The 23,483-nt window shown below is 41.0% G+C and overlaps 2 protein-coding genes across 8 annotated transcripts in view; one reads left to right on the top strand and one right to left on the bottom strand.

Moving 5' to 3' along the window:
* nkain4 (sodium/potassium transporting ATPase interacting 4) overlaps window positions 1-23,018 on the bottom strand; it is a 55,140-nt gene extending 32,122 nt beyond the window's left edge. The window contains exons 1-4 of one of the 4 annotated variants that reach the window (XM_042408275.1): window positions 22,922-23,018; window positions 19,217-19,315; window positions 18,609-18,828; window positions 17,163-17,585 (exon numbers count right to left, since the gene is read on the bottom strand). In XM_042408275.1, coding sequence (XP_042264209.1) covers window positions 17,163-17,216 — 54 coding nt within the window. In that variant the 5' untranslated portion in view covers window positions 17,217-17,585; window positions 18,609-18,828; window positions 19,217-19,315; window positions 22,922-23,018. Of the gene's footprint in view, window positions 1-17,162; window positions 17,586-18,453; window positions 18,474-18,608; window positions 18,829-19,216; window positions 19,316-22,921 lie in introns of those variants that run through there. The other 3 variants (XM_042408271.1, XM_042408273.1, XM_042408274.1) reach the window with 3 other exon arrangements.
* The window catches only part of LOC121895262, a 37,946-nt gene continuing 36,628 nt past the window's right edge, over window positions 22,166-23,483 (top strand). For 2 of the 4 annotated variants that reach the window (XM_042408261.1, XM_042408265.1), the window contains exon 1: window positions 22,166-22,237. The gene's annotated coding sequence lies outside the window, so the exon portion shown is untranslated. Of the gene's footprint in view, window positions 22,238-22,389; window positions 22,568-23,181; window positions 23,268-23,483 lie in introns of those variants that run through there. The other 2 variants (XM_042408264.1, XM_042408263.1) reach the window with 2 other exon arrangements.

Genomic DNA, 23,483 nt, shown 5'->3' with positions numbered 1-23,483 from the left:
AGTGGAGTTGGGTGCTCAGAATGTCCTCTGGTAATCCTGGTGGAGATCCAAAAGCTCTGCAAAATCTGTTTAACAGCTTTTATTCTATTTGGCTGGATAAATGCAAAAAAGCCTCGGGGGTCTTAACTGCACTAACACTTGGTGCAGTTTTTACATTGCAATAATGATAAGCCTAACTGAATAAAGACATTTTAGTTTGAGGGGCAGCTCATTTACATCTTTTCTTCATCTATTAGTCAACTGTAAAATATCTTTGGCATGTCTGTGAATTGGATTTGTGACCGTTTTTATAGAAAAAGGTTTATTTCAACAAGTTAAAAATCTTTAGCTCTATCATTTGTCTCCTGTCTTTTTGTCTAACACTACACACGGCTCACTGTTATTCAAATATACACAGAAAAACACACAATGTCCTCAGTCAGCAGACATGCAATCCCACATGGACTGCTGCCTCAGCAAAGGGCAATAGTCATGATAATGAGCATGAACCTATATCCCTCCAACACACATACTTCAGATCCCTTGATGTATTCATTACACCCGGCCATGGACCCTTACCCTGAAATATTTCCACCAGTCACTGCATTAAAGAAATGTACAGGCATGAGGGACGTGTGTGTGTGTGTGTGTGTGTGTGTGTGTGTGTGTGTGTGTGTGTGTGTGTGTGTGTGCGAGCGAATTCTCTCCTCTGAGATGCTGTAGTAAGCCTATCACGTTCGCTGCTAACTCAATAATCCACCAAGATGACAACAATCAATCAAGGATAGAAAGGTCTCTGCTCACCCAGACACACACATGCAGGCACACACACACACACACACACACACACACAAACCCATAAGGCACAATTAGCCCACAATTCATAGGAAGCAAGTTACTGGAGAGTGGGGTAGAATTGGATCAAAAAGATACCAATACTCTTCCAGGAATAGTGAGCCGGCTACATAACGGCCCGTAAAAGCCTCCCGCCGACCTCCTGCATGCACAAATGACTCCCTATAGGGTGACGGAATCTCTTAGTGTGTATTTTGGTTTGGGGTGTGTATATGTGGAGAAGCTTGTTGCCCACACATACCACTCCTCCCACCATAAATACTAAGCAATTAAGGGGTGGGTACGACAGCAGGATGCAACAAGCGCCTCCACTATTGCCCAGATCTTCTCGTTTGTTAGTTTTATCTTTCTATCTCTATGTTCACTCTAGTAATTTCTTACCACTATCCCTCGCTCTCAGAAACCATAATTTACTCTCCCCTTGAGCGGCAGTGATACCAGATTATTAGCAAGGATTGCAAAAGCCAATCCTGCCACTTATGTTACACGCTCTTAGCTGGTGTAAATTCATGCCATCTCTAGAGATGTGCATAAACAAGTAGATACAAAACAGAGGCGATAAAGAACACACAAATGGACACAGCCCTACACTATGATATCTCCTTCCTAAACGATCAAATCGAGCATATCAAAGCCCCAAAACATTTCGATCATCCCCATCTTCTTTAAAACACCACGAGGAGGAAGAGAGGGGAGTAAGCTGCAGATAAAAGTGATGAGAGGATCAGAGTAAATGTGTCAGAGAGAGAGAAAAAAAAACGTTTGATCTGCATCGTTTGATAGCTAATTAAGATGTGCATGTGTGCCCATGATAAGTGGCTGAAATTCATGAAAAACAGTTGGACTAAAGCGTCCAACTGAGATTTAAAGAGAGCAGAAACCACAACAAGTGGCAGGTTGGCTTGACAGTAACTCAACTGTGTTGTCACGAGTTAGCGATACACAGTAGTAGGACACACTTCTGATGATGAGGCGTTAGGTGCAAAAGGGAGATATGGCGTATATACTGACCTGATGACACTCCCCCACAGCAGTGACCCTCTCGTTACCCTTCAGCTCCCCACCTTAGCCTCTAGATACTATAAATCACATCAGTGTTTCTCTTTCTGTGTGTCCTCTGTGAAATGTCCTTGTCTGATAACATGTTACTGAATGTGTCATCAGGATCTGTGGCTTTGAAAAGCTGGTTTGTGAGTGTGTGTGTGTGTGTATGTGTGTGCCCATTCTGTATGACTTTAGGCTGCATGAGTCAGTCTCCTTTGTGTTCAAGCGTATAACTCTGACTCAGACAGTCAGGCAGAAGGGCGACATTGACGGGTGCCAAGAGACGTGAAGGTTGAACTACAGAATTACAGAGAATTTCTACAACTACATTTAGCGTGTTTTTTTTTTTAAATCTCACTGGTTTCAACTTAGACATAGAAACACACATTAGACAATGAGGTCAAGCCTGACACAATTATAAGATTCAGAAGGGCAATTTGTATGTAATATCCATTACCAGTTTGTTTCATATGTGCTTTGCCCTCTAACAGGCAGACATACTCTACTACCTGCTGGGAGTCACAGAGTCAAGACAAGCCAGGGCAAAGCAAGGCACTTTATAAAAAGCCAGCCAGCCTCTGATTCATGCTTGTCTCGTGTACCGTCTCTCTTCATCTATTTTTGACACAGAACAATTGTTTTGAGTTTCTTCACAAAATATGGAAATTGCCTGGAGTAACTCCAGCTCTATGAGTGCTTGCATAGCCCTGTAAATCAGTGGTTCCCAAATTGAGTGTTGAGTCACAACACAAGTCTGAGGAGGTAGAAGATTAGACAATCAGAAAAATGTTTCTGCTACACAAAATCTGCTTATTTTTTTATGATTTTCTTCTTTGCACTTTTTTTCAAATTGTCTGATAATTTAATCTCTTTAGGGCTCTAAAAAGATATAAAAAAAATTGGAGAGGAAATAGTCACCCTTTGGCTGAACTGGTCATCCCCCATAGATATATGCAACCTGTGTTGAGGGGTCACGATACCTTTGTTTTAAGGGGTCATCAGCCAAAAAGGTTAGAAAGCCCTGCTCATTCCCAGCTGGCACGAGGTGGACAGAACGGCTGCTGTGATGATCATAGAATATGTTTACATGCATTGTAGTAACCTGCTTACTATAAATTTGTGTAGACATGTGGCAGGTCAGTAATCAGATTGCTCTCATACCCCTGAATTTATTTTGGAAGCATGGCTTGATTATTTTAACAGTACTGACAGAAGTCGCTGCTCCCTGACCTTTGTGTCGGAACAGACCGACTGTGGTCAAAGGACCGGCAGACGGACAGAACGGAGCCTTTCCTCAAAAGGCGAAAGCGTGTGAATGGTCAGCAGAGTTATTTTTACTTCTGGAGGCTACATTCTGCTAGTTTTAGTTTTAGTCTGACGTAATTATTTTAAATACAAGGATGAATCCCTCTGTGTAATTTCATCCACCCGCTCTGCTGTTACAGTCCCTGTTTGCTGTCTATGGTTATGCACATAAGTACTTGTGAAAAGCAAAATTCCACCTACCTATCTACCTGGGGAAACCAGGTTTCTCTAATCCCCTATGCCGACTATGCTAACCAGGTTTCTTGTTAACATGACAGTTAGGAAAATGGCTTACTGGAAAAAGCTGACTATAACCAGGTTCCTTAGGTGCATGTAAAGAAGGGACTATTTGGGAACTACACACATACTGATAGAACTGGTGTTACTCAAAGTAACAACTATACAACTGTATCCTGAGAGAAATCAAAAACAGCTATTCTATTCCAAATCTAAATGAAGACAGTAACAGAGACAAGCCATGAATCAGAGGCTGGCTGGCTGGCTCTTCTTTAATGTACCATGCTTTACACTGGCTTGTATTTACTCTGTGACTCCCAGCAGGCGGTAAAGAACTTCTCAAAAACTTTCTGCAATCCAATTTCTCACCTCTCGCCTGAGTAAAGTCATTATACTCTGGTGCCTGCCTGGTCCTTGTGTAACTAATGGTGCCAATCTCAGTATGTGTATGATGGGGTGTGTGTGTGTGTGTGGCTTTCATTGGGTACATGGAGAGTTGGATAGATAGATAGCCCATGGTGGTGCCTGGTCTAGCAGAGCTGAGACAGGGATTAAGAGGCAGGGTGCCTTCATAAGCCACTTTCTTCTTCACTGTTAGAAATATGGTCTGCATAGTCGAAAACACAGGAGCTAGTCCCTTTGTAGTTCTTTAAGTACCACTTGTTTTAGGTAGCAGTGCTAAACAGACACAGGTGGAAGTGCTTGTGGAAGCTGTGGTTTTTGCAGTGTGACTATTCAATTCAATTCAAATTTTATTTCAGACTCACAAGAGGGTCCATTATTTAATTTAAAAAACGTTTCATACGTAGGCTATCTTGCCAGTGTTTTCTGAGCCTGGATGAGTACAGAGAGCAGCTCATCCTAGGGCTATGATGTTGTGCTCTGACTCATCCAAGCGACACAAAATTTTACATCAGATGTCTTTGAAGTGCCTCACATGTAGGAACACCAGAGAGTACAAACAGTTGACTGGCACTGTGCCATCTGGGAACCCGAAGCAGCAACCTCATAGCATCATTGTAAGCCACTATGAGCCTCTGCTTACTAATTTTCCTGTAGCAACACCAAAGATGAGCTGAATACAGAGGTGTGCAGAAAGCTCTAAATAATGAACATTTTACATTTGACAGAACACATAGAACAAAATTTGAGAAGCAACATATTGGCCTGAGCATATAGTTTACAACACTGTTGATTAATATCTCTCTCATTATTCAAATCATCAGTGAGAAAATGGCCAAAGTATTTTATTTCCATGCATGTCATGAGGGGAATATCGCACAAGTGAAACACAGGAAAAACTCATTTTTATCCTCTCTACTTCTGACTATCATGACATTACTCTTTTCAGCATTAAATTTAATATCATAATCCTTGCTGTACTGTGAGCACACCTTCAGTTATTGCTGCAGCCCAGCACTACACAGACTACATATTACCAGGTCATCAGCATACATAAGATGATTGATAATAGAGTTTTCAACAAGACAGCCTGTGTTATAACCATTCAATTGTTTCGATAGGTCATCCATACCAACACCATTATTTACATAAAACAGGGCAGATACAGCATTGCCCCATTTAACCTACATTGTCTAATGGGCATACCAGAAAACTAGTATTTTAAGTATATACTTCGGAACACCTCTAGCAAGCAATTTCAGAGATAATTTTCATGATTAATTCTGTCAAAGGCCTTGGATGCATCAATAAATCACATAAATACAGTGGAAGTTTGGCTTCCATATTTAGCAACTATTTCTTTTAAAGAAAAAATAGACATATTAGTGCCATGTTTCCTTTTAAAGTCAAACTGATTATCAGTGGTGAGAACAAACATTTCCAACCTTGTTAGCAGGATCTTTCGAGCACTTTAGAGAGAATACTGGCACAAGAAATAGGTCTATCATTATCCATGCTATTTAATTTACCAACCTTCTCCCAAATGACAGGCACTAACAATACAGAGGTGATAGAATCTGGAAGGACACCATGAACTATGAGACCAGTAAAACACATGATCCAAACCATAAGCCTTGTTATCATCTAGCATCATGATGGCATCATCATCTGACCTGACTACCATGTTTTCAAAAAGATCAACATTTTCAGCTATAACTACATTATTTTTAAAATAGTTTAATAAATTACATAATGATCACACCACACCTCAGTTATTTTATCTGGGCCACACGCACCCTCAATGTTGGATGATAAGGAAGTTTTACTATTATTCATAATTCTGACCTCTTTCAAGAAGTCATAATCGTTATTATCCTGCAGCTTCCTGGCAAGTGAATCAGCTCTAATTGTGTTTTTATTGCTTTTAATAAAAGGAAGAGCATATTTAAATCTTGCATTGGTAAGTTTTTTTATGTTTAAGTAATGAGTATGACCAGAGTTTAAAAGCTTCTCGAGCTGCAGCATGTTGCTCAGCCATAAAATCATTCCATCCATGTTTAATATTATGCACCTTGTTCTTATTTTTACAAAAGGGCTTACAAGAGGCATTAAGAGCTGTCACAATATTTTCATACATTGCACATAGTTCAATACCAAGATGTGGGTTTTTACAGTACATATTAATACACCAGAGCATCCCTAGGCTGTTCAATATTATTTAACAAGTTGTCAGTTGCAGTGGAATATCTGTTAATATCCTCCCTAGTTAGATTTGTCCAGTCCAGCCTCCCTGTATTAACATCATTACCAGTAACGGCCAGCATATGTATATTCTCAATATTTAAAGAATAACAATTGGTATTTGATCAGAGGTGATCATCCCATAGTATATCTATATATTATCCAGAGAGTCATGAGCATCTGCTGTGCATATACAATGATCAAGCCAAGAAGGTTGTGTGCCAAGCTTCACTAATGTAAGTTAAACTCTTATCAGGCAAGAACATTTTACTGGATAAAATAAGATTGCTGTTATTACAGAACTGCAACAAGTGCAAATATAGAATTGCTATCTGACAAGTCAGCATTATAATCCAAACAAAACAAAAACATGACAAAAACAGTTTGAACTAAGTTGAACCATTGTCCTCAATGAATGAATAAACAGATGCTAATCTGTTCAGAAATTCATCCTCAGACTTATAAGATTCATAAGGTGTAAAGATATGATTGTAAACTTCTTTTTATTATAATTAATCTCTAACCCAATATCAAAATCAACATTCAGTCTTACCACCTTCACCAGTGGGTCATATTTGCTATTTGCTAAGTATTGCCACTCCAGCAGATATCCTACCTTTAACTGTTTTTGAAGGCACAGGATGTCACACTCTTCCAAAAGTGTGTCAACCAACAAACGTCTTGTTTTAGCTGCAGCACTGTGCCCTACACGCAGGCCACGTGCAGCGTATAATAAAACCTGGATCTTGCTTTTCCTCCTCGCTCCCTAGAGGGGGTCCCTGATCCCTGCCCCAAAAGACTTGAGGCACACCCGTGCATTATCACTAGGCGGCGGCACAGAGGTCTGAGAGCTGGGGTTTTTCCCTCTGGACCAAGCAAGACAACAACTATAGTGCCTCTAGGCTGGTGTGTCTTGTAGTAGTGCCAGACAAAAGATCCGGCTGGCCAAAGCTAAGGATCATACATTTCTGGTACTTTATTATATTCAGCGGTGACATGAAATTAGCTGAATCTGCTATGTGCCGACTCAGTCTTTCGACACATAACCTCCCATTGAAAGCCTTTATGAATCAAAGTGCTCTTAGTGCTAATAACAAGCTAATCTCTCAGTGCTATTGGGAACACACAACACACAAATCCGTCCCAGTGAAAGAAACACGATAAAAGCCAGTACTTTGAACTGAGTCTCCCTCTGGATGCTGGCAAACCACTTTAAACTTTTCACTATTGTGGTTTGTCCTGTGTTATGTTTACTCTGTTACTGTTGGTCACTTTACGATTAAGCTAAGAGCATCCTCTGGAGTCCACAAGCATTTTCAGTTCAGTTTGATCCACTTCAGTTCAGTATGGTTCATGTTAGTTTATTAGAGCTTAATCAGTTCAGTTGAATGCTCTCCCCTCTCTGTATGTCCAGATCAATTGAGAGTTCTTGACCTGTCTGGTCTGTCAACTGGCCTCATTACTGGTTAAAGTTGCTCCACTCTAATGCACCATTCAGACAAAAACAGTGACGTAGGTCAAATCCACATTGGGGGTCTATCTGAATGGTTCCACCTCGCCCAAAAAAAGAGAAAGACAGTCAGTTGTCAGTCTCATGTGCATCTGAAAGAACAGATACACTTCTATTTTAAATCAATACAGCTGTGTACACAGCCCACGTAACAGCTCATGTTTTACGCACATAACCGCAACCCAAAGTGTATTTTTTACGCTTCTGTTTTCCTACGTTTTATATGTGTAACTGCAGTGATTGGGTGTTGGGCTCTGAGTGCTTCCAAAATGCAGGTGACCTACATTCAACCTGGTGTAAATGGTAGGGGTGTAACAGTTTGTGTATTTGTCCTGAACCATTCAGTACCGGATGTTCAGTTCAGTACTCGACTTTCCTCAGTTCAGTATGCTCCCTGACCCAAACAATTACTGTCAGAATAGTTTAATAATCCACTCATGTCCGACGTGCGGAATAATTCTAGCAATTGAGATTCACCTGGAACATTTTGACAGTGCATCACTAGGCTGTAGCATGCTCATGGATGTATGCTTCTTAGCTTAGCCAAGTTACCCTGGACGGTTGGCTTTTCACTCCAACTTTGAGTGAAGCCAATCGGAACAACTATAAACACATTTCATTTCCAACATGGTTGGACAGCAAGTTGAAGAGGAACCAGTTCTGATTGACCATAAATCATCACAACAGCTGTCAGCAGGTGTCCTGACTCCTGGCAGGAAACAGAAAGGTTGTTTTCTTTTTCCACTGTAGCATAATTAAACTGTTTTAGTAATAGTTATGGCCAATAAGCCATTGTTGGATGTTTACATTTTTCAAAATTAAGGACCAAAATATTATTTTTTACCTTTTTGTTTCCTGCTGTACCAAAAACGTACCAAACCGTGGCCCCAAAACAGAGGTACAACCCGACTGTGAATTTTGTGTACTGTTATGCCCCTAGTAAATAGTAAAATTGATGATTGCTCTATTCCATTTAGCTGCTTCAGTTTCAGGGTCCTGGTATTGTGCATGCTAGCTCACTGTCACATTGTCATGGCTTTCTGGAATATTTGAATATAACAGAGTTATCATTAATGTTACTAGTAACACCTGTGCTTTTCCTTCTATGACAAGTCAAGTGTGAGTGTGAGACTTGCTCATGTTAACAATGTGGGTCAGATGATTAAGATCAGAGAGGATCATGTCTACATAAGTAAAACAGAATTCCAATAATCCCAACAAAGGAGTCATTATCTTTAGCTTTAACTAATAGGCTATATCATTTTTAACAGTTAACCTGTCCCACATTTACCCATGTTTGACTACTTTCATTCTCTGTTTTATGAATTACAACAGCCTGGACAAAACTGACCAGACCGCATTTAGAGGATTTCTGCGCAAAAAAAAAAGCTGACTTGATGATGAATTAAGGTTCACTGAGATATGACCCAAATTCATACATAGTGACAGCAAACATCCATCCTAACACAGCTGGTATCTCCTGTAAAATGTTTATCTCTCTCAGTTTCTCTTCCTCCCTTTATCTCCCTTCCTCCACTATGCCGTCAGCCAACATTTCTTTTTAGTTTATCTGCAAAGGTGGCAGTAATGTATGGATTATTAGAGGCTAGTTTAGACTTTGCTGCATCAACTTGAAGAGGGATGCTGCAGAATTGGTATGTGATGATTTCAGCCACAACGCAAGGGATTAACGTCATTTGTGAGGTTTTGTCTCCTTTTCTTGTGGCTCCAAACTGGAGCTGTGGCTGTTTGTTGAGTGGGTGTTGTACGGAAAATGAAGGATGAGACAGCATACCGGCATCACACACGGACACACATAAACAAGTGGTATATCAGGTAAAACTCAGGCATGTTAATCTACATAAACACAGACACAAAGATCACACAAACATACTTTGATTTCTTAGAGGAGCTGACAGAAAAAAGCCGAACAAGAGGACAGCGACAGATAAAACCCAAACACACCAACAGTGGATAGGATGTGAGGGAAAGTGACGAAATGAGAGCAGCTTAAAATCAGCCAATCCCATCTCCCTTCCTTCCTCCCCATTTCCCGGATATAACAAAAAACTGTTTAGGTTTCGCCCCAATTAACAAGTAGGCAATTTAGCTCCGACAGAGGAAATTCTCATTATGAATACTCAGTCAAGAACGGCAAACAGCTGTCAGCAGTTGGTACCCTCCAGCTCTACTTTCCATAATTGAGTCAGTAATGTTGCTCTTTTCATCATAACACCATCACTCTTAATCTTTCATCCACTAGTAGAGGAAGTTATGCTTTGTGCATCCCTGTCATCCAACTGTTTGATCACACAACACAATTAGAGGAAAAACATCCATGAAGTCATCAGCCGCTTGTAAAACAAGGACTGAATGCCAAAAATAGTGGGGGGGGGATTTAAGTGAGATGAATATGCTTTGCAGCCATTCAACTGAATGTGATCTGTCAAGATAGTCATCCCAGCTGTGGTGCTCCCAAAGCAATTTATTCGATGCCACACTATAACAAATGACACCGCTGGAACCGGTGGAATGGAAAGAGAGAAATGGGCTTGCAAATAGTTCTAGTTTTATCTCCATTATAGCTTAATATTGCAGTGTCATTGATGTGGAACACACACAGACACACTCGCACAACCTTGTGCATGGATGGGTACATGCGCACACACTCAAGATTTTGCCTGCCCAAGGTTTTCACCATAACCGCATAATTAATGGTCTGTTAAATTGAAGACATTAAAATGGTGCACAGTTGTAAAAGGGGCCACCAGGGACAAAGAGGAGATGTTTTTTTTACCAAGAACACACATATTATTATAAACCAACATGCACATAGCAAGGGCATGACTCCAAACTCCTAGGAGGGTCGAGAAACAGCAGAAAGGTTACCAATTCTTTTCCGTTAGCAGGGAACAAGGCTGCTTTAATCTTTGCTTAACAAGTGACTTCAGACAAAAGTATAAAATAAGCAAATTTCAGATGTGTGTCTCTAAGCAAACCACTCTGCTACATCTGACTGGTTGCTAAGTAGCATTTTGGGTGGGTCGTTTTTGTGGTGAGGTTAAAGGCTATATGTAAGAGGAGCTATCTTTAGAGTGACAGTTGTCCTGAGAGCAGGATGTGTACTGAGCCCCATATTCTACAGCCCAACCCCCCAGGTCGTCCACCAACACTAGTCTCTCTACTCAACATGCTAACTTAGATTTGCATCATCCCACATCTCCTTATGACAGGTTGGTCTTCATTTCCTGCAGGATCTTCAACATCTTATTGTATTCATAAAGGTTTCCATGATTACAGTGCACCCAAAAGAGGGAGGGAGATGGAAAGAAAACGAAACAGGAGGGGAAAAAGCTAAACATAGAGATGTCAGGTCTCCAGGGTCGTGCTTATAATTGGCCCAGAGTGAGAGGTCGAGCCACCACCCATCCCCCTTTTCTCTCTCTCTATTTCTCTCCACCTTTCTATCTGCATTTCCCCCCCAAATCTCCAGAGCCTCTGGCCCTGCTGATAAATCAGATGGCAATCAATAATTCAAGCATATTCAAACCTGGTATCCCAGCAGGGGGAGAATATGGGGAAGAGAATCAGGTGGGGGGGGGAGAATAAAATAAAAGGAAAATGGAGATAGCACAAAGCCTTGTTGTGTTTCAACAAAGGATACACGTTAGGGGTGGAGCATGAACCGTCATTATACATTCAAGCAGTGCTTCTCATCCCTGAGTACCCAGGTTGCATTAGGTTCTCAGGTGCGATGACACACTGGAGGGAGCTCCAAAAGTCTGAGTTGTGAGTAGAAATTTATTATGCAGTCACCTTGCCTTGTGACCTACAACACACACACACACACACACACACACACTGTAGGCTGTTGTTTAATCAACTTTTTTTTGATGTGGCTGGTACTTGTAGCTAAGGCCAGGCAGGGCCTGTCAGGGTCTGCTCTTCTGTGGATGAGGGCTGTTCAGGCATAGCAATCAACACAGTCTGGGTCAAGACCACAATCAGCACTGAACACCGGGGGTCCATTTGACAGCACAAGAACAGCACACACACACACACAGTACCTAATTATGGCGACCTGCATGACCTTCAAAAAGAAAAGAATAACAGCTCAGAGACAATGTCGGATGGGGTTAAGACCTTCATTTCTGAAATCACATGAACCACTCGGGCTTCTATGGCCCACAATCACACTGTTAGAGCCTTCTACACTCCATCTTCCTCTTTTAAGACAACAATTGGCCACCAAATGAACCCTCCTTTAAAAAAGGACTGGCAAATTAAAATTTGCACCCATTAGTTGATTTAAAATAGTGGCTCACATATCTGAGTCTTAAAAAGCACAGAGTCCTTGTTAGCAGTGTCTGACTGGCTTTCCCCATTGTCTGAACAGCTGCTGTTAATTAATAAATCTAACAAGGTCCTAATGTCTGCTAACAGAATTTTTTATCAATAATCACACCCTTCCATAGCCGCTGAACCATCGTAGCCAGCAGGCTTCAGCAGGCTTGCCAACATGGCTGTGTAGACTGCCGAGATGGTGCCTTGGGGACCGGGATTAATATATGTGGCTTCCATTCCAGCTCATAGTGGGCTACTGTCAATTCAACACAGATTTCACTGCTTTGTTTTTTTACATTATGGTCTTACTCAGTCTGGCTTGTGGATTTATTTAGTTGCCTCTTCTGCAGTAAATGTAGATATTGGTGGTGCACGACAAGCTTAGTATTATTAGAAATGATGGGGGGTGTTTGTACCCATATATCAAACCGCTAAGTTCTATAACATAACATGTTTCTTAAAAGTGTCATTTTTGACTTTGCTGCTTTGACTGCACTTGAATTTGACACAAGCTTACAATGCTTTGGGCTCAGTAGTGATAGTCGATGCTTGCTGGTTTCCATATAATTAACTGACAAAGAGTCAATTTAGGCTTAAAAAGAGCACATTACAAGCCCCAACACCAGCCCACATCTGGTGAATATGACCATCAGAGTGTATCTTTCTAAATGTAGTAATGCGTTTTCAAAACCTTCCATACACTCCAGTCACAGCTCCATTTAAATCTACTTTCCTAAATAAGAAATGAACTAAAAAGCAGATAAATATATTGCTTTATATATATATATATGTCTGTTGACATTCTTTCAATACACCTAGTTTAGAGGGAGTCTGTCTCTGTATAGTAAGCTGTGTCTAACACACACAGACACCACAATTTGTTTCTGCATGGATAATTCAGATAAGAGTGCTATCTTATTCTGCCACCATTTGTGCAAGTCAAAGCAAATAGTAAAAAAAAAAAAAAAAAAAAAAAAAAAAAAAAACAGGTTTCTGCACACAATGATATGAATCACAATCCAGAGAGGCTTTATGAAAACTTAATAGCGGGCCCAAAGAGGCGAAGACGAAGAGAAAGAAACCGAGAGATAAAAGAGCTGTGACCATCCACTCTATTCCCACTGGCCTATCTACTCCATCAACCTGGCACTGCCAAGGAAATACAGTTCATTATCATTGATCACACTTGTCTCCACACTCACAGAGACACACTAAAGAAGTTACACACATACACTCAACAAAAACACCCACTAGACACGTTAGCCTGAACACATCTCTGGAGCATCTGTAGCTGCTGAAATTGAAATCTTCAAGCTTTTTCCAGTTTACAGCTTTAATATTTCACTGGTTACCAGGTTTCGATATTTCACCTCTCCCGGGGAGCGGCAAGACAGAACAGGATTATACAGTGGCAGTAACTCTCACACCCAGGTTTGTTGGCCTGATAGCATGCAATATTTTATTGCCATGCAATTTGCCCAGCTGCAGTAATTATTCTTAATTACAGCTGTGTGGTGTATTAGGCCAAGACCTTGTGTGTGCGCACGCGTGCATGTAAACTGGTGAGGTGGGAGAGACAGTATGTTGCTAGACATCCAGCATCTCTAAGCTCATGTATATTCAACAGCAAATTTGAATATTAGTGCTTCCATGAAGCAAATGAGTTAGCAGGAGAAGCAGAGAGAAAAAAAACAGCCTAAATCCTTTATAATGTGTGGGAGATGACGTGATGCCTGCCAAGGGATAATGTCACGCCTTTAGAGATAACACTCTTCAGGATGAGGCGCTCTGCTTCTAAGCTAAAACTTTCTTGGAAGCACTTTGGTTGAACCCGGTCTTCTTCTCTGAAGCCTCCACTACAAAGTTAGTATATTCTCTAGTTATGGCATCAAAAGAGCAGAGGAAAAATGGGCAGTGTGATGCAACATATTACACACATACACACTCACATAGAGCTTGTGGGTAGTCTGATAGTTTTTAAGGGTGAAGATGAGGTAAGACTTCTACATCTCTACTCCCTCCATACCGAGGGTCACTACACTGAAAGCACTTTGTCCTACTTGGGTGCTAGTCAAGCCATTCACTTTGACAACATGGACCACTTTTTTCTTCTCCTTGCCTGAGATCAAATAAAAGCCCTTCCAGCTCTTTCCTTCATTTCTCTCATCTTGTCAGAGGCCAACAAAGCTGCACTTCCTCCCCTTATACACAGGCTGTAATCTTTACCCAACACTAGACCTACTAACCCATAACTCACAGTTCAGAATGCGCAGCTGCGTCTGTGGGTGTGTCTGTGTGTGAAGAAGGGTGCATGAAATAGTGTCTCTGTGAGGTTGCATCCGTCAGTGCTGCCAGCGCAGTTATGACCAGACATTTTCAGGGTCAATGTTCACTTCTGAGCTCATTACCCTTGTTCACTGTGATTATGAGTGTGGGTGTATGTGTGTGTGTCTGCCCTTTCCCGAAAAACCATCATGACCAACGAAGAGGTCTCCTTCATCAATCACCCACTGTCCAAAGAACTGCATTGGCCATCAGCTTCAGTCAGAACAACATCCTTCCTCATGGCCAGTCGCTGACATTCACAATACGTCTGGAGCGGGTCCCTAATCTGTCCAATCGAAACGCTTCCATGCCAGGTCAGCTTTAGGTCAACACCTCAAACAGCCAACCCGTTGAGACAAAAAAAAACGAGCTCGTCTGTTTCTCTGAGTACAAACAAATCATTAGACAGACAGGGCTTCATGCCAGAGCTTGCCATTCTCTGGGGCTGATCGGGGGTTCTGACAACCATCCAGCCCTACTGTCTGGAATAGTTAGGCTGCAAAGAGAAGAGGGAACAGAGGCGTTTCGATCAATACAGCCTCATTATCTGCTGCCTTCTGTCCCAGAGAGATGAGTCCCACCGCTCAGCCTGTTGATGAGGAAAGCGCACCACAATTCAATTAGGGGATGGTCGAGATGCCAAAAGAGGTTTGATCAAAGCACTCTGCCTGGCTAATTAGCACACACAGCGGTTCACAGGGGCTATTTTTACATCTGAGGAGCAGAGTATGTTGTTTTGTTAATGGTAGTTTTACCCTGTAATGGACTGGGAATAACCTGGCTCATTGTCAATGCATAGGTTTCAGCCAGGGGAAAGTGGGGCCCCTTGTGCTGCTTCACACTCATGCGCACATGTATATTCATGTGAACACGCACACATATAAGCACACACGCGCACATAAACACACACACGACTACAACCTGATGACCTTCTGAAAGGTCATGCGAGGTTTAATGCGACCCCTCTTGGCCGGTTAAACTCATCAGAAATGCGCAGGTGTGTATGTGTGTGAGTGTGTGTTTCTGCAGACAGGAAGTGTCAGGTCATCCAGAAATAGTGCCGAGGGAAAATAAAGCCGTTTCCAGGAGTCTTCAGGGACTTTTTAGGCAGCCCGCTGACAGCTTTATAAACCTCTTAACAAATGGTCGACCTCCTTCTCTCTAATGAGGCAAAAAGGTCCGAAGTCTGGGAAGGGAAAACAGGTGTGTCCCTCAAGGTGGGTTCATAGCCTCCTGTGTTTGTGTTTGTGTGTGATTGTTTGTGTGTGTGTCATCAGAGAATGAGTCATGATTTTAATACGGAAGCAACACTGAGGCCATTGTGACCTAAGCCATGTAAACACAAGCGGACTCTCTTTCTAATGTTCAAATTCCCTTTTCCTCACTATCCCACAAATGTACAGAGCTGAAACCTGATAGATACACAAGTGTTAAACACAAATCCACACAAATCCACTACTCATTCTGAAAGAGGAAGTTGGGAAAGGGCAGCAGGATAATACGGTCAGATGCAGCAGTGAGTAATTCAAATGACACCAAGAAAAAACTAAAAAAAAACAACAAAAAAACAATTGTCTTCATCTTTTTCCTCTGAAAAAACATATCAACTCCAAACCTATAACTCCAAGAGAGAAGTCTGATGTTGGCTTGGAGGAATCTAACATGATGAAATGGAAAAGCACATGTTATTACTTAGTCGAACCAAACTTGGGTTTGTTTCCAACACAGTTACATGGCTGCTATCAACTGCCACTTCCCATCATATTCTTTCATTTTTTTATGTGTTGATGTGATGACTAAACTCTCCAATTTTTCTTTGTTCTTGGGTTCCCTCATGTGTGATACAATATATCAGGACTTTCCAATTTGACTCTTCATCTGGTGAGGATTTTATTGCTCCCCTTAGCTGTTAAAAACAGCATTTACTCGGGGGCTTGTGTGGTGTGAGCAAGCTCAGTTTTAATACCACCATAAATAACATTGTCACACCCTGTCAAGTAAACTCTACTCAAGTGATAGTAGCAAGATAAGCGGGCCTGTGAGTCAATGGGAAGCATCATCTCAGACTGCACAGTTACCATCAGTAAAATGTCACAGTCCCACACTTCACTGATCAGCAACTGAAATGCTCCAAAGAGCTATAAGTCTCTGCATCCGCTGTGGTTTGTGGATCACCACTTCCAGAGATACAGTTGATTTAGCTTCTTGATGAAAACATTCTTTCAATCTTAAGATCAGAGAGGAAATGTATGTATTGTTGGCACTTTTAAATGTTTTACATCATGAGGCGACGGCAAATCTGGATATTAAACTGAAATACAGACACAGGCTTTGATGGCTGATGCCTCACACAGAAGTAGAATTAGGTGATGGATTGTATCTGAATGTATGATAAATCTTTATTTCAGTGTTCAAAATCCATAAATTTGTTGATGCTCTTTCATCATGGATCACACAGCATAGTTACCCCAATACTGTCTATCACGGTGTCACTACTTGAGGCTGTTATTGCTGAGAAGAGCTGACTTCCTAACAGCAACAGCAGCATATGTTTTCTGTCACAGCGCCAAATGTCCTCATGGATCAGGTAAAGAAATAAACAAGGCTCTCACTTACAATCAGCACAAAATACAAAATCTATCAATCCAGGGTTATGATTTCTATTCAAACGCAATATGAGCAAATATCAGCAAAGGTGATGGATACTTGTTTATATAGTGTGTAACTTTTAGGATATATTGTGACATTTCTATAAAGCGTCCTGTTATCAGTTTTCAACATGTGACACTCAGCCTCCAATACCTACTGTCCAATAAAAACAGACATTTAATCTTACCCTGTGGTATTTAACTGTTTTTTAAATACTAAAGCTGTTTTCTCGCAGTGTTAAAACTTGTAAAACAAGTGCGGGTCAACTCACCAACTGTAAAGTGCAAATAAAGATGAGGGTGCATCGTCCGCTGCAGCAGCCCATTGTGTTCGCCGTGAAAACGTGACTCTCAGTCGGGAGAAACGGACTTGGAAACGGGTCGGAGGAGCTCGAATGTGCCGACCAGACTCAGTCCTGATCCAAGCACCGGCGTCCCATTCTCCTCTTCGGCTCCGGTGTCTCTCTGCTCAGCCGAAAGCCGCGACGGGATCGCTCTGGCTGGCTGTTTGTTTGCCTCCGCTACAGCCGGCCGGTCGCAGCTGAGGTGACTGACTGGGTGAATGGTTGCGAGCCGGTGTGTAAAAAGGAGGAGGAGGGGTTGGGGGGTGGAGGGGGGTGGATGTTGGTGTTGGTGGGGTAGTCGACCGGGGGCTGGTATGGGGCTGAGGGCGTCAACTGGTTTCCCGGAGCTGTCTGTGGTGTGGCAGGCAAAAAAAAAGAAAAAGTGAGCGCTTGTTAATTTAAAATGCTTCAACAGGAGCAACCAATTTATTGTCATGGTGACAGAACGCATTAAGCCACTTTAAAAGGGCGGCGTGCCAATTATATGTAAAAATTAAGTGATGTAGCCCGTTTCAGGCATATATTTATGTAGAAACGTTAAAAGATTCATACTGGAGTTTGTTACCAAATAAACATTAAGGTCTTATTTTTGAGATTCAACGAGTGTGTGTGTGTGTGTGTGTGTGTGTGCACGCGCGCAGGCGTGGGTGAGCGCGTGTTGAGGGGAGATGGGGTTAAATTAGCTGCAATTGAATGATGCTAAAGATGGAGAACAGGCGCCATCTTGTGACCGTATGATGAGACACACTAATAAGTTTTTAAAAAGCACCGCGCATTGTACTATACAGGGTCATTACACAAAATGGAAGCCAGATTTTTTTTCGCAGTTTAGCCTTATGTCAACTTTTTTTCAATTATTTATCCAGCCTAACTGTTAGTTTATTTACATGGGTCAATACAGATAAACAATGTGACACATGCACTGGTTAGTTCTGTAAATCCAGGTTAACACAGCTAAACAAATGTTGCCACAAGACAAATGTCATCCTGTTATTAAATAAAACCAACTGAACACATTTTCGTTTAGCACACACACACTTAAAACCACTTATCTAGCCCGTGCAGCACTTTATTGCTTATAATTATTTTCTGTTAAGTGTTTTAGGCTATGTCAAGTTTCTTTACCCTCAACTTCCACTTTTGTTCACTTTCTATACGCCCTCTGCCCCCCCCCTCTTTCCAAATCCTCCTTGCCCTGCCTCCCTTTCTCCTCACAGACCTTTTGTTTGGATCTCCATTTGCCTTCTGGGTAGCCACTGCTTGGTATGATATATAATAGAAAAGATCTTAAAAGCAACTCTCTCAGTCACCCTCCTCTTTCTCCTCCATACACTGTCAGAGTGTATGGAGGCAGGTCCCACCTCTCCTCCTCACCAGCTTGATAAATCTTTTACGCGTCTGCGGGCTGAGTGAGGGAACACTTCACATCTCATTTCATCACGCACTCCTCCGCTCTGCTCCTATAAAGTGCCGCTCCTCTCCTCTCTTCTCTGCCGTCCCACGCCGCCCTGCCCACCTGTGTCCAGCACCCGGGACCGGGAGGAGCCCCTCCTCCATCGCCAAAAATAACCTGAGGGTATTTATGGAAGCCAGCCTGCAAACACGAATTGGGCTTTTTTTGGTTAAGTTAAAAAAAAGGGCTGAGCATCAGTACTAGTAGTCATGCAAAAAAAAAACACCTGCACCTGTTTATACTCCAGTACTTTCTTTCCAATCATATTTTCTTGTCTCATATAGGCAGACTTACGCACATACTTAAGTGTGTTCTGTAAACTGTGCACAGTCAGGTGGTGCATCTGTTGTATGACATGTTGCACATGTAGACCCATGACTGTGACTTAAAAAACTTTTAATTTTCAAGACTGGTGGGTTTTTTTGTGAACTGAAATCCATAGACTACAGTTTAGCCATCTTTTCAGTCATCATTGTATGACAATACAATATACTGTAACGGCCACATTCTTCATTCAAGGTCCACTCACCACTGTTTCTGGAGAGATTTTTAACCATATCTCTCCATCTTCACCAGCAGTTGGGAGTTCATTCACCACCGAACTTGCACCACTGACACCGCTTCTCACCTGTAAACCAACAAGGATGAGAAGGATGAGGAATGCTATGGAAGAAATCATGACAAATACTGAGCTTACATGTCAAAAAACTATAATGAAGACTGTGTGATACAGTTAAAAGCTTTGGAAAAAAACGTACTAAGTAGACTTTGAGTTAGGATTGTTTTGTCAAAGTAATATTTTTAAGGTCAAACATAATCTCTTTCAGCTGGTTTCAACAATTCATTAAAGCCATGTGATGCTTATACTGTGTGAAATACTCCAGATAATAATAATAATAATCTAGAACATCATGTTTCTACAGCTACCCAATTACAATAACATATTCTAGATATCAGGTGAGTCATATTATACACATTGTACCCCAAATTCAAGCTGTTGTATTTGCGATCTTTGGAAACATTTAAATCTTTACAATAAAATTATGTGGATTTTGATAAGACTTTGCTACACAAGCCGCATTTGTACCAGCTGGTCTAACATGTTGAAGCAGGTCAAATGTGGGAACTATTTTATTGTGCGTAGTCAGCGGGATTAACCAATTTGCTTGTAACAGATGTCTTGTTTTACTGTTACACATCAAGCAAGCAAGCCCAAGAGCTACTAGTAGAATACATTTGTGACTGTCCTGCAACTCTTGCATGCATGAAGCTCACTCATTCACAGCTGCATTTCTTATGAGAGCATGTTTTCCGAATGTGTGTCATGTGGGTGGGTGGGTGGTTGGTAGTGAGTAAGACTGAGAGAGGAAAGCCGAGGCTAAAATAAGGTCACTGTTATAGTTCTATTAGAAGCATTGATGGAGGTTCTCCTTGTGTTCCCATTTTGCCCAACACCTCCTTATCAACTCACTTTTGTGTGTGTGTGTGTGTGTGTATGTGTGTGTCTACGCGTGTGTATGTGTGTGTGTGTGTCCAGAACATTTCTTTCATGACAAGTGTGTCCAGGCCCTCAGGGGCTGCTGTTCTCCACAAAGACACTAATGTGAAGTGACAGGACAGCCAGTGGTGCGCTGCTCTGTGGGGACCTGCATTGTGGAGGAGACCCAAGAGTCTGGCTCGTAGTGGACAACAATAGAAAAAAGACCTCAAAAGGACAAGGCTTTTCTCTCTTTGAAAGCGTCTTAGGCTGTCGCTTCTAGTTCCCACTCTCTCTTTCTTTCTCTCTGTTTCTCTTATGGCCTCTGTGTTTCTCTTCTCTCACGTTTTGGCGCTCAAACATACCAGCAAAAATCCCCCATGTAGGAAACTCACTCTGTTTCACTATTACCTAACAGCAAATTCATAATTTCTGAGGCTGAAGGAGACCTGAGAGCAAAATCAATCCCACCCTCCTACCCTTTCCTACACTTACAGGAGCCTGAATGATTTGATTTTTCCAAAATTATTGTGGTGCAATACTAGTTTGCTTACACCACAGGCTTATAAATGATGCCATTATTCAGGCTGAAATACTGTATGTCACCCAGGGAACTAGTGTGGGCAACAGAAACAGCACAGGACTCTCACTATGCCAAACAGTTCACTATAACCTCACCTTAAATCATTAGCAAAATATTATTCATTCGACAATTCACTTTAAAAAGGACAGATTACATGGTTGCATCAAGGATAAAAGAGTTAAAAGAACATCAAGGATAACACAGGACTTCCATTGTGGTCCTTGCTGTAGTTAGATGTCATGGAGGTGTATGCATGTGTGTGCACGTACGTGCGCTTGGAGATGGTGGAGTATGGTGTTAGCGGCATATAAAAGCACAAAAGACATTATTATACAGAAAATATTCACATTGGGCATTAAAAGGCACCCTTCTTATTATACTAAAACCTGTCCATTAAATGAGCTACATACTATCCTGCCTACACAAGGGTACATTATCTAAAAGCCAGTTTTTTGCCTTAAATATGACTGGGTTTGTAGTCTGTTTAATGCTATTAGAAACCTTGTTTCAATCCAGGGCACCCGCATATCTAAAAAGAACTTTTACCCATCTGGCTACTGATCCTCATGAGCTGCTCCTTTCAGCTCTACAAGGACATCTATCAACACAAACTAGCCTACATAGCTGCAAATTACAGCCACCACTGGCTGTCCAACAAGCATATGAATGCTTTCTTTATTTAGGCCCATGCTCATAAAAGTTTAAGATTACGCATGTGCCCTCGGAGGCAGAGTCTCATCTGATTTTTCTTCACTATTTTGCCATGAAGAAAATTCCAGACACAATGAAGAATAAATACAGAGGCTATTATGAGGAGCATGTCAATAATTTATAATGAGATTATGCTTGCTGAGGAAATACTAGTCCCCACAATCATTTTTTTGGCAGTTGATGTTATTCTAACGCTGGCCGCTTAGAGGCGCTAGTCTGTGAGGTCGATTTTAATTGAATGGATGCCTTCACAGCTGCGTCAAGCCAGACACAAGCGTGACACATACAGGATGTCAAGTGATTTCTTTCAAATTAAAAACTATGATTAATTGGAAGTTCCTTGCTACAAATACGCCTGACTGCAAAATAGTGTCCAGTCTTTGGTCTAGATGCATGAACTAGAAAAGAGTTTGATCCTTCACTGTCTGTACTTCGTTATCTGAACCTAAGGAGATGGGAGGATCCGGCAGGTCTGAGTATGCTATTTGTCAATCGGGTAACCCTGCCCCATGTCCAGAGAGGTCACTGACAGATGGAAAAACCTACTGTTCAAATCCAGACTTCATCAAAGCTATTAAACACGATGACATTGCCATGAAGTAAAACTTTTTAAAAGTGCATCTTTTTCTACAAAACCCCATTCAAAAACAATGTGTTTTTCATATCAAAAAATTTCATTTCAAGCTTCCTTGGTTCACATCAAACCTGAACTTTACACTGATGTTAGTTAGAACATTGCTTTGTCTCTGCTACTAGTTCAAGACTTCATCTAGGCACAGGTTTGAGCAAGACAACCTAATAACATGCAGGCCTAATACTAAATATAAGAAGTATACTTGTAATATGTAATATATAAAATATCCTGGATATTAAAATTATGATATATTTCTAATTTTTATCATTTTAGTTGTTCGATGCACACTTCAGACATAATCAACTATACCTGGTTAACGTTAGCATACAGTTAGCTTGCCTTAGCTGTTACTGAGAACTAAGTTCATTGCATTGAAAGTCTCATTGATCTTTTATGATCTATGTTTATACACATAGCCTATACATACTATTAAATATCGGAAAATATTTAACATTGGTGGAAACAAAAAATGAAGGTAAACTGTCATTTACATTTTTTAATGCTAGTTCAGGGTTGTGCTTAATTTCGGGTCCTCCTTTAAAGGGAAACGTCGGTATTTTTCAAGTTGGACAATAGTTTTCGGGGGGTTTTGTGTGTGTCTAAGTGACTAATGGGGACAATTTTTGAAACTGGTCCAGTATTGAGCGAGGACACTGCAGCTGGTAGCCGTGAAATGGGCTGTAGTGTAATCAGACGGGGCAATAGCGCACCGTCAATGTGTGTCCACCAAAAGTGCTTGTTTTGCCACTGACAGGCTCAGATTATTATGATAAGTATCTGACAACTTTATGGAAAGGACCATATAGAGAAATAAACCGTTTTTGTTTACCTTTGACTTGATCGGGTTTGTTTGTTATTGTGTCTTCTCAATGAGAAACTATCGCGAGAGTTGTCGAAATCAGCTAAACATTCTTCAGCCATGACAAAGTTAGAGGATAGGAGTTCCGGGAGGAGTTTGGTTGGAGTTCAAAAAGCGTAGCTTAGTGTTATCTAAAAGATTTTCAAAGTCGTTGCTGAATATTTAGCTGATTTTGAAAGCAAAACTTGCTATTTCAGTATTTCAGAATGAGACTTCTCCCTGAAGCTAGACTTGGTTAGACACAATAAACAGTCCCCATTAGTCACCAGAAAGATGGGAAAATAGGGTCCAAGTTGAAAAATACCGAAGTTTCCCTGTAAGTTGTATTCTCTCATGTATTATTTATTATTTTATATATAATTATTATAATTTTATATATTTTATGTACTCATAGTATATAATATTTGATATTTATACATATGTGACTAATATAATTTTATATATATTTAATAATTACTTTGTTATATAATATTTCTAGATTACATGTTTTATTATTTTATTTCTTATTGTTTATTATTTTAATTCTTCCAGA

This window comes from Thunnus maccoyii, chromosome 4 (assembly GCF_910596095.1).
Source record: "Thunnus maccoyii chromosome 4, fThuMac1.1, whole genome shotgun sequence".
Taxonomy (NCBI): domain Eukaryota; kingdom Metazoa; phylum Chordata; class Actinopteri; order Scombriformes; family Scombridae; genus Thunnus; species Thunnus maccoyii.
Note: the sequence above shows the minus strand (reverse complement) of the source record. Positions and strands in the feature narration are given on the sequence as shown.